The sequence below is a fragment of the Lagopus leucura genome, unplaced genomic scaffold (genome assembly GCF_019238085.1).
Source record: "Lagopus leucura isolate 7727_CA_CO unplaced genomic scaffold, USGS_WTPT01 Super-Scaffold_100012, whole genome shotgun sequence".
Lineage (NCBI taxonomy): Eukaryota > Metazoa > Chordata > Aves > Galliformes > Phasianidae > Lagopus > Lagopus leucura.
In genome coordinates, this window is record NW_024962267.1 from 4083975 (window position 1) to 4096659 (window position 12685).

Sequence of the window (12685 nt, forward strand, 5' to 3'; positions counted from 1 at the left end):
ATACAGTGAGTATGTTATATTTGACAGTGTAATAATGTTTATCTATAATTATCTTTACTTATTCAGACCTGCATGGAATGCACAGTCTACTAACTGAAGAGATCAAGTGTTTCCTTCCTTCTCAGCCACTGGAAAAGATTCTTTGAAGAAAATGAGCAGTGTGTCATGATCAAGGTGAAACACCTTCCTCCAAAGACTTGGGAAAATCCTAATTTTATATATTCTCCTGTTTTTACATGAAATTAAACTCCATGCCCTTCTGTTGATGTGGTGTGAAAATGAAAGAGTGCAGGTCACATTCAAGAAACAGTCTCTGAAGGAGACAAGATCAATTAATAAATTGCAGAGTTACCAAATGTCATATATCATCATTTGTACTTTTCTTACACACATTAATTTGCACAGTACCCCTACAAAGTAAAGATAAGTAGCCCATTTTACCAACAACATACAAAATGCAAATGCAAAGGAGCTACAAAAGTATTAAGTACTTCTGATATGATACAACTTACAATTAAATGTAATTTAAATAAAATTTTGCTAAAATGAGATCATTAGCAAATCTTAAATTCACTAACAAGTTTGCTATTCAAGGTATATCAGTCATATGAGAAAGGCATGGAAAAAAGAATGTGTAATTGCTTTAGTTTCTCTTGCTTGTATTGTTCTTCTAGTTTTAATGTAACAATGAAACAATGAAAGTAACAATCAGTCTGACTGAGACATCTGTGTACCACCTGAATTGTTTTCTGGTGTTTTACAGAATCAACTATTTCAAGTGTGTTTGCATCAGCTGCAAAATACATAATCCTCATTTAGTGAGATTATTAAAGACACCATCATTAACACAGTCACACCAGCTGTAATAGTTTGTCTGCTTTCTAATGTCTACATTTACTGACTCCACCTTAGGTTAATTCAAGATGCCGTGTGTCCAAATGGTTTAGTATTTGACAATTCAGTTAATCATGTAATTTAATAAATGCCATAACTCAAGCAGTTTGTTTCCATACAAAGACACATGCATTATTTGTTTCAACTACTTTCAAAGCTGAAAGAGTTTCCATAAAAACGAAGTAGTACAAACAGCAAGTGGTTACAAATCCAAGCACAGTATGTATATTCTTTATTGAGCAATTTATTCTTTTGGATAGAAATAACAAAATTTTCATTTAATTTTATTAAATTCTTAGCATTTATTCATCTAATTTTCATAGAAGTACAAAGTTTTTTTAATACAAAACCTAGTCCTCCTTAAACTGTAATGTTTAAGTGACATTATAAAGTGTTATAGTTAGCCTAAATAATTTTGTCCAATTACTAACATATGTTGAGAGGAAAAAAAAAGAAAAACTTAAAAACCATTGTTTCTTCCTAATTTTGTAATAATACATTAACCAGCTAGAAGTTACATTCATTATATTAAAGACTGCTGCTCAATTGGAATATTAGACTAAGAACTCAAAAGATTAGATCTCCTTCATTTTTATTTTGAACCCTTACCATATTTAACAACAGCTCTTCAAAGAGATGAGGAGAATCCAAACAAAAACTCCTCAAAATGAAGGAGATCAAAATTCATGACACAAGACTTTCACTTAGGACGATTCTGAACAAAACAGCATTGAATTAAGAACTTCCACGAAGATGAAAAATCTCGATTCAAAAAGACAGAACAAAATATATTTTTACTATGCATTTCTTAAGCTTGTAAAACTTGGAAGAAAAAAATTACTCACGCAAACTGTTTAAGGAAATGAGTAAAACACTATGTAAAATGTGTTTCTAGCTGTGAGAGCTATTCTTGCATTTATACTATTACTACGTTCTTAAACTGTTTTTCTTTAGACATTCTTACCAAACGTTACTTCTCCATTGCCACTCTTGTCAAATAACTGAAAAGCAACAATGAATATTGCATCTGGAGTACACAAAACAGATTCAAATGCCGAAAATTCTTGAAAGGAAATCAACCTACAAAGTAAAATACAGAAGTTATAAAGATTTCAATGGACTACACACAATATCAATAACATTTTGATGCTCTAAAAATGTTCTGATTCAATTACTAAAATTAAAATCTAATACTCAAAATTTAAGACTCTATACTAGAAAGAGTTGTTTGTTGTAATTGAGTAGCTACTTAAGCTTTATGTGGCTCACTTTCTTGTACCAGAAGAGGACTGGAATTCTTCATACCCACTAACAACGAAATATAACCAATTCTCAGCGAGTACCTACTCTTTATTAACTCATAAGTATAAACTTATGCAGATAGCACTTAAAAATTAATATATAAAAAAAAAAACTACAAAAGTTCTATCAGTATGAAATTCAAGGATCTGTCAGTATATTACTAATTTTTTTATTTCTCACGAGAAATAGCTTTTAATGTAAGTATAGGAAGATCCTATGCAATACGTATACTCTTAAAACAACATATTCATAATGAAGTTATATTTTACTGTGTTATATTTTACTATATTAAAGATTACACCTCAAATATTACATTAACCTTGAGGTCACATAAAGCAAAGAAAGGACAAGAAAGAAATAAGAACGTTTGGACAGTTAAGACATGATCAAGGAAGCTAAGGATTGGAGTGTAACACTTCATCACAAGACAATGAGCTGCGTATGTGAGACATTCACCATACAGAAAAATGAAACTCAGGATGCATCAGGAGACCTGTTATTAGTCGAGATGAGGAAGCAGCCGTATCACCAGACAGGGCTTTCATGACATCTCTGGAACGCTGCATACAAACCAAAGTCCTCATTTTCAACACATACTGTTTTCAACACATACTTTGAATGGATGCACAGATATGACAATCACAAAGAACTTCTCTAGGGAAACAGTTTGTGACAAGTAGGAAAAAAAAAAAAAAAAAGATAGGATCCTACATAAGAAAAGCTACAGCAAGACAAGCCTCAAGTCAGAAGATAAATGATCCTGTTGGCACAAAAGAACAAAACTGCACTGGGTATCCATAAGGACATGCAATGTGGGCAAATGCCATGGCCTTTCAAAACAGTGCAAGCAAAATCCCTAGGTTTTAAAAACAACAGCTAGATTGATGAGAATTTTCCACTCAGTTTCAGGCTTCTGAGTACAGACGTAAGTGATGGCATAGCCATTTTAACATCAAATAAAATATCAGTGGGAATAAGAATTTTCAACATTTTTAAATAAAAATGTACTACTTTGTTAGATGTTGTTAAAACAAGTAGATATCATGTAGATGGTACATTAAATGTACATAAATGTCCAAATTTATAAAATGAACTGTTTTAACAAATTTCATAGTACATTTAGTAATATTCACAGAAAATCATTAGCTCATAATTATTGCTTTGTACATAGATCACTTACAGTTAAACACGTATAAAATCCTCATAGGGGAAAAACATCTAACCATCTGTTAGCTTACATAGTCTTTGTCAAAATATACGCAAAGTAGAGTTGAGACACTTGAACAAGATCATTTATTTTAACATACATGCATATATGCAGTATACAGAAAACACAAAAAAATGTGACTTTGGAAGGAATTAAGATATGGAAAATATAGAATGACATTATTAATTTCTCATACATTATCCATAAAATCAAAGATGAGAAAATGGTTTTCCAAATGCAAAGCCAACTTCATGCCTTATTTCCAAACACATCTCACATACAAGCACAAATCTAACATTAATCCCTAACCAGGAAGGTTTATAACAGACAAAAATCAAGTGACGATTCCCTGTAGAATTCATTCTTGTAGAAGCCTGAACCTGAAAGAAATTGTTCTCCAGAGAGCTCCCTTCAACAGTGCCTACAGCAAAAGGAGATAGACACATTCAACTTCCCTTCCATATATTCTATATATTCAGCTTGCAACATCTAAAAGCAGGAATATTTTGAGCAATCCACCATTATCAGGGTGGAAATAAGAGGTAGATTAAATGGAACAAATGAGCTTCCCAACCAAACACTACTTAAACATTATGCTGTGAACCTGCTGTACTCTCATTTTATTGGTATCATTTTTAAAAAATTCCATTCTCTTATTTCTTCTGCACTGTCACTCTCCAAAAGCACACAAAGTAAGCTACATGTTTACAGTTATTCTGTCTTTCCTTGTTTCCTACCACAACTTCTTACTCTTTATCCACACAACACAGCTTTTGGACATAACATATATCCTTGTTGTGACTGTCCATGAAGTGAAACATTGGCTCTTTCTTCATTTCACTGAAGAACACACTTTCAAACTCTAAGAATGATATGCTGATAGGCAGAGTAGCCAGAAATAGGCAACCAAAATGCAGAATCTGAAACGACTACTGAAATTCTGCAGGTTCAAAGACAGAAGAAAGGGTTTTTTAATTTTAAAATCTGAATATTTACAATATTAGATAGGACTTCTGTTACTGAGAAGGTGGCTTTGACACACATTTGTATAAGAGTACATTATTAATAAAGGATACGTACCCTAATTTTAAAAGTAGTGCCAGCAATCTGTGATACAGGAATGCTTAATAGCAGCATCAGTGAAATTCCACTGCATTTAACAGACAACAGACAACTCTAATTTAGAGTTAGCTCATCAGGCAAGCCTGGCAGATTTTGAAAACTGACACAGGAATGAAATTTCATAACAGGACCAAAGCTTCTCAATTACTTGCTGTGTGACCTTGGGCTGTCTTTTGATTTACAAATGTCTGTATGGAATAAGAATAGTGATACTTCTTTGGACTTTATAAATTAATTTTTAACACCTTGGAAGGATGCAGTGTACTACTTGAAGTCAGCAAAAGACTACAATAACTATCAATGCTACAGATTAAATTCTCTGTACTGATGATGCAGGATTTTGGCATATTACAGGAAGGAATAATAGGAATTACTAGAAGTAATAATGCAAATGCAAAAACAAGTAAACCAATGATGATGTGGGTATAGCCCTCTTCACATGAATTAACGAGTAGAGAAATACAGATTAAAACACTTAAGAGAATACATTTCAGCAAGTATCAACAGGTGTAAGTTCAATGCTTCCACATAGAAGCAGATGGAGCACACTTACCCATATCTGATTACCTCGCTTCCAACATTACCCAGACTAAAAAAAGGCACCTAAGAAAAGCTTATATTCACAGAGGGAACAGTAACAAAAAAACACCGAAGTCTCATTGTCAAGTTCTGTTGTAGCAATAAGAAAAAAATTACTGACTTCTTACTGTAAGAAAGGTCCTTTTATATAATGTTTTCTGAAGAACTGTACACCCTAAAAGACAATCAACAGCTTTCAGAGAAACAAGGTACTCAACATGTTGGTTTAGCAGTCATCAGTTAGAGTATTATTTCAACAGATGTGTACATTTTTAATCTGCATTTTTAAAGTGTCTGAATCTGAATCAATCTTCAATCTGAAACAACACAACAAACTACTGCCACGCATTACAAGCAGTGAGACAAGTTATTTGGATTTATCAAACATATGTATATATATCACATTTATCAAAATGCTGCAGTTTTATTTTTGGAAGCTATCAAGTAACATTACATCAAAAAGGAGATCTTAGAGTTGTCACTTACTATAAAATATATGCAGCATATAAAATTCTGTTTGTAAAGCACAGAGACTGTGCAAGTTGCTCAGGATGCTGTGCAAACTAATAAAGTGTTCTTAAACAAAATAGAGAAAAACAAAAACATTTAAGTGATGTCAAGGGTCTAGTTCAGACTCATAAAGCCAAGGAAGTTAAGGGACTTTCAAATGAATATGACATCTATTTACACACTTTATTTTAACAGCAACTTTCTATCTCTTCCCTATAATGCACCCCCTTCTTTCTGCAGTTTTGACTTCTCTGATTCATCTTGATCTCTTCACTTTAAAAATGCCCATGCTTGCACACAACGAAAGAAAACTCTTTTTCGAAAGACCAATAGGTGAGAGGGTACTACCTCACTAGAATGGACATTTAATATGTTAGTTTCAGAAAGAAGTCTAAAAGCAACTAACATCACCTATAAGCAATGCCAGAAAAGCTTTATGTGGTGTGATCTCATCTGGATTAGGCAAACACTAAAAAAAAAAAACCAAAAAAAAAAACCACACACACTAAAAAAAGCCCTCAGTTGTTTGATGCGAATTGTGCTCCTTCTCCACATTTCCATGTATAATTGTGCGTACTAAGGACTCTTAGTATCCAGTCATGGATGTGAGTACACAGAAAGAAAACAACTTTTGCAAAGCAGTCACACTGCATTAAACTGATTTACAGTGTATCTTCCTCTGCATTTGCAGTAACTGCCAAATCTCATTTAAAAGTGTTAACCATTGTCTCTTTTTCCCCCTCAAGTTCCACAAATGTAGTCTACTGCATTTGAGGAAAAAAAAAATAATTTAACTAAGCTTGAAGAACAATGAAATCAAGAGTGCATTTTGGAAGATGAAATTACCAAAGAAACATTTATCAACACATTACAGGCTTCTAATGGAAAACAAAATTCTCACCCATCTTTAGTTTGATCTGCCACTCCAGCCAACAGCTGTACTGTTTTAGGATTGTAACGTGGATCTGTATGAAGTCCTAAGTATTTCTGCACAAAATCTTCTGGGGTCATGTAATGCTCTCCATCTTTCTCAACACTGGCATACTAGAGAGATAACAAAAAACCAAACCATATAACAATTAATCCATCTAGACATTAATTACCGGTGATTACCAAATCAGCATCTTTATGATTATCACTCAAATACTGCAACTGCATGCACCTGCTCTGAAATTAAAGGATATGGTTAAAACATGCAATTGCACTGCAATACTAGCTGTCCATGTTGTCCCTGTGGAATAATGTATCCACATCATGATCACTACCTTGAGAAAAAAAAAAAAACAAACAACACCCAAACATTTTTATAAATGGTCAGGTAATTGCACAAATTTACAACTACAGCTTTTTCATTTGCAGTTGCACTGTGAAAACAGAGCACAAAATTCCTCTCAAAGTTTCTAGTACAACATATCTTCTAATTAATTGATACTAATCACTCATAATTACTGTACATACTTATCAAACTGTTATCTCCTTTTGTGAGAAATAGTTTTTCAGATTTATGTTTGTCCAGAAATGAACAGCTCTGGCATTTCTCGCTTACATAAAAAAAAACCTCACTGATCATGTATAAAAATTAATTCAAGATGGCAAAACTGTTGCAGAAAATTTTTTTCTATTTATGATAAACACTAAGCCTAGATACAAAACTTAAGTATTCAGATTGTAAAATTAAACTGTCGACATACTAGAACATAGAAAAGTAGCTCATAAAAGATTTCTAGTTCACTAACTTACCGTGATCAAATGCATTTCATTGACTGAATTTTTCTAAGCATATTTGCTCACAAAACCCGTAAACAAGCTTATTTAATAGCTTTAAATCCTTTTCCTCCTGTACTGTCAGTCCACTTGTACACAGAATGCAAATCTTCACACATACACATAGAAACGGGTTCCTTCAGAGAAACAATAAGTTACAAAATCTCACAGTTGTTTCATGAGAATATTAATGTGAAATGGAAGTACTGGCTTTCAGTTTGTTTGTACAAATGCAGTATGTACAAATGTTTTTAGGCTCCAGCCATTGAAAGATGTCAGCCTATGAGCTCTCTGCAGAAAAGACAATGCCCACTCCATTTCCCTCAGCTAGTGCAACATTCATGTGAGGAAATCTGAACTTCAATCTAAGGCCTTATCCATCATCTGTAGCACTTCCATTACACACTATTACATCTTGGCTCAGGTGAGACAGGTTTTAGTGAAAGAGTAACAAACAGGTTTTTGTGAAAGAGTAACAAAAAACAGCTCCTGCGAGAAACTCACAGGAATGACAATGCCACCTGTACAACATACCTGGTAAGCTGTAACATTCTGTTAGGATAAAGAAGATCACTTGTGTCTCATATGCTCCTTTTACCACATTCTGCCAGGATGTTTCAGCATGGAGTATCAGCACCAACATCCCCTCAGGCATCTCCCTTAGCTTCCCACATCTTTTCCACAACTCCTCATCTCTACTGCACCACATAGTAGTGACAACAGATTTTCGCAAGACTACAGTAAACAATTTCACTCGCAATGGACACAAGTCCTGCAATTCAGCGCTGCTACCAACAAAATGAAAACATGGCTTCAATGTAACAGCTTAGAAAAGTTCTCTTCTCAGCTTTTGTATAATCAATGAATATATAGATGTTATAACTAAGAAATACCCAGGAAAGTTAGATAACTTTTTAACGCAACAGGAGGATAATAAATGGAAAGTGCTTACTGATGTTGTAGGCTTGTAATATTCTCCACAAGCAGCCACCTCCAGAAGAGATCCTTCCTCAGTGGCAGTCAGCACTTAAATGGGTCTGGGAGAGGTAGAGCCAGGCTCCATCCCTTCCGGTAGCACAGCTGAATTGCCTTCACCTGTGCTCCTGTGGCTGACTCATGGCTTGCCTCAGGTGGTCAATCAGAGGCTCAAGCTGTGATTCCACAGTTCCCATACAGCCTTATATTGATATGACTAAAAAGCACGTTATGAAGTACAGCTCTGCTGCAACACACGTAATCTGAATGAAGTTTTATAAACAAAGGACCACAGAATATGAAGAGCATTGAACACATCCTTAAGGACAACAGAATTCAACTGCGTGACAAATGAGGGTGTTACAAAGATAATAAAAAATCCAAACGCCATTGTCTTCTTAAATTCAAGCACCAACATACCTGAGTATATCACACATAATGGATTCTTAGAGTTAGGTGTAGGGGAAATTTTGTTAAAAATTTTGAGACTAAAATAATCAAAGGACAGATACATTTCAGCTCCATACGAGAAGGTCATGGTATTTGGAAAGAGCGTGGCCATAAGCCAATAAATTAAGGCCTGACAAAGTAGCTAGGCTATTCCCTTTTGGCACGTACTTATAAGATCTGTCCTCAAGTGACATTTTCACCATACAGCTTACATATCTTTTGCAATTAGCCAAGGCCATTGTTAACTTTAAACTGCATGTAAAATATGACACACTAATTAAATTTCTCTTTTCCTCAGGTTTGAATTAGATTACTGTTTATTTATGTATACATTTTTTAATCTTACTGTACATTTATGGACTGCCTCAGGCACACAGTGAGTTTGCATGATCTTTTTGTAAACCTCATCACAAAATACAAACACACAAAAACTCTATTTGTACCACATCGTATGAGGTATCACCACACTTCTACAAGCGATGCACAGTTTGAAAAATAGGTTTGCTTTCAGTTTAAAGGGATTTCTCTCCCAACAATTCTATCAGGGCAGAGGAGAAAGAAGTTCCAAAACAAAAGAGTTCTGCAGTATTCTCAATATATTATTTTTAGTATGATTAGTCTCAGTTCTGAGCATTCAGGACGTTTTTAAGGAAGGTGGGGGGAATGCTTCCTGTATGAAAATTTGAAAATGCTATCATGATTATTTCTCCACTTCACTGAACAGGTTTCATTTGCATTCAGCCAAGCTTCAGAAATTCTAAGAGAAAGGTAAAAGTCAAACATCCATTAATAAATACCTTAAACTTTGACAGAGAAGTTGGCATGATTGTATTGGAAGATATGTATGAATAGATGGAAATTTAAGTACGCTCTCTAAGAATAAGGTCAATGACGAAGGAGCCCAGAGTTCCCATCTTCCCTTGCATCCATTTCCAAGGGAAGCCAAATTTAGAAGGAATGCTCGCCCTTTAACTGAAGCTGACAGAACAAGTCTGCACCCTCAGGAAAGAGCACAACATATCTGACCCTTTAAGTGTGCAACACTAAGAGTATTTCACAACCAGAATCTACAGCCGAGTTTTGGAATGACTGGGCTCTCTTCAGATTTTGTTAATGTTTGCAACTAAATTTGCTTACTATCTATCAAAGTAAAAATATAATATCTAAAAGTAAAAATATAATTCTATAATTCTATAGCCCATCTCTCCAAAAACATATATACTCTTCCTATGCAACTGTGTGTCTGAGTAACTTGTCTTTTGTTTTTCAATACAATCCTCGGGCACTCTGGGGAGATGAGAACTTTTGCACTTTTGACTCCTCAGGGCATCAACCTGTAGAGTATTTGCTTTTTAGGTTAATAAAACAGACACTGTCATATCAACACCTTCAAGATTAAGCTCCTCTCCACTTTCTCATGTATCACCAATGTCAAGGACTCCAAATACTTATTTCTAGAAGCAAGTACATCTATTGACTAGGAGATTCATACTGAGTCTACTTTTCCAAGTTAAATAAAGTATTTTCACATCATAATTCCTGTTTTTTTGTAATCCAACATGCAGAATTATCTTTCTTGAAAAAGTCTACAAAAAGAGCAATGTGATGTTCCAGAAGCACATACTTTTATACTGTTTGTGTATTCCTTGTACATAAAAAAATCCTAAATGTCTCGTGAACAAGAAATGAATCTGTGATAGAGTAACTTCAACTTGAAACTAACGTTTAGGCTTTCATGGTTTGACTCCAAAAATCTAAGTTTTTCTGTTGTTTCTGACAAACAACACAGTCAGAATAATCCATTCTACAGAGCAAAGATCCCACCAAACGATGGTTGAAACATAATATCTCTCTACGTGTCAGAGATGCCATAACAGAATTCATTATTTACAGAATCATGGAATCATTAAAGTTGGAAAAGACCACTAAAATAATCTAGACCAATCATCAACGCATCACCACCATGCCCACTAACCCACGTTCCTAAGTGCCACATCTACTCTTCTTGAACATCTCCAGGGACAGTGACTCCACTACCTGCCTGGGCTGCCCATTCCAATACCTCACCACTTCTGACAAGAAATTTTTCCTAATACCCAACCTGAGCCTCCCCTGGCACTCCTTCTTAATGCCATTCCTTCTGCTCATATCACTGTTAGCTGGGAGAAGAGGCTGACCCCTGCCTCACGACAACCTCCTTTCAGGTCACCATAGAGAGTGACAAGGTTTCCCCTGAGCCTCCTCTTCTCCAGACTGAACAACCCCAGCTCCCTCAACTGCTCCCCATACACTTCTGTTCTAGATCTTCCATTGCTTCACTGCCCTACTCTGGACATGCTGCAGGGCCTCAATATCTTTCACGTTGTGAGGGGCCCAAAGCTGAACACAGTAGTAATACTTATATATTACTTCCTTCTTTACAGAGCAGTTTCTTGAATGTAGTGTGCAATTTTCAACAGGAAAGAAAAAAGATACCGTTGTGATTTTAGAAAATGAGTGGCCCAGCTATGGACCTAAACCAGCTGTGATTATTCTAGACACCTATTTCCAACCTTCTCAAAAGTTATAGGATTGATTGGCTTTTCTTTTTAGATTGATGGTTCACTGTAACTAAGAGGAGTGGATAAAACAACACTATTATTCAGATAGAGTAATTCTAATGACCTACGTGACAGGTAATACTATGAAATACATAAATCTTAACAATAATAATTCAAAATTCTGAAAACATTGCCAACAGCCCATCCATCTGCAGAAGGATCACAGCTGAAGCTCACAGACAAGTCACACAGCCATAGAAGTCAGAACAAAGCAGAAGCCTGCTCTTAAAATAACAGTCTTGGTTACAGTTGCAATCATTTCTGTCACAGGAATTTAGAAAAGACTTCGGAAAACACTTTAAGGCTATGATGCGGGATGGATAACCACAACCCGCACAGCAGCAGTTCCCCTCAGTGCCTGAGGCCCCTACCCTGCGTGCAATGTCAGCTTCTGTCCACATTACCGATTTTGTCCCATCACCGACATACAGACGGTGCTGTGACAAACAGCTGAAAACACAAGCCTGCCGGCCAAGGAGCATCAGACCCGTCTGTTTACCTGCAAAAAGATACTTCGTAGTTCGGCAGGATCTGCTCTTTTGATGGAAGGCACCTGCAAATAAAAGTATGGTAACGCTTCACCAGCTGAGCTAGAGACACAACTCAGGAACAAAACGCAATTCGCGCCGATAAGGGCAGCGGTATCGGCTCTCTTATCTAACCGATAAGCGGACTCAAACACGACACGCCTGATCACCGCCGTCCGCCCGGTCAGCCGGGTACCGCTGACCGCCGTCTCAGCGCGCCGCGCCCCGTCCCTCAGGATGCGGAGCTCCGGGCCCCGACTGTTCCGTCCCGCACACGCCGACTAATGGCCTCGGCCCGCGCCGCTCCCCCTCGGCAGGGGAAGGTAGGACCGGTAGCGCTGCCCCTACCCCGCGGCCGCCCCGCCGCCGCCGTCTTCCTCCCGCATCCCCCCGGGAGGACGGAGCGGCCGCCCGCCTCCTCCCGCGCCCAACGACGGAGGAGTCACCTTGACCGCCATGCTGCGCCGGCGAACGGGAGGAGGAGGAGGAGCCGCGCGCTTCTACCCACCCGCCGCGCCGCCGTGGGAGGCAGCGCCCGGCCCCGCCCCGCCCCGCCCCGCCCGGCGGGCTCTCCGGGGCGCCCGCCGCCGCGGCGCCCGGCGGCCCCTCGCCTCGAAATCTCGCGGCGGAGCGGGCGGTACCGGCCGGGGCCCGGTGGGCTCGAGCGGCCGCCTGCCCAGCTCCGCGCCTCCGCGCCACGGGGTGTGGGGCCGCCGCCTAGGGGAGGGAGGCGCTCGCTCGAGTCCCGCGCCGTC

At 37.6% G+C, this 12685-nt stretch overlaps 1 protein-coding gene across 1 annotated transcript in view; it reads right to left on the bottom strand.

The window, feature by feature from the left end:
- Positions 1-12440, bottom strand: part of SLC25A12 (solute carrier family 25 member 12) — a 40511-nt gene extending 28071 nt beyond the window's left edge. The window contains exons 1-4 of the mRNA XM_042874410.1: positions 12377-12440; positions 11903-11956; positions 6516-6658; positions 1859-1974 (exon numbers count right to left, since the gene is read on the bottom strand). Coding sequence (XP_042730344.1) covers positions 1859-1974; positions 6516-6658; positions 11903-11956; positions 12377-12388 — 325 coding nt within the window. The 5' untranslated portion in view covers positions 12389-12440. The remainder of the gene's footprint in view (positions 1-1858; positions 1975-6515; positions 6659-11902; positions 11957-12376) is intronic.
- Between the last annotated feature and the right edge of the window lie 245 nt (positions 12441-12685).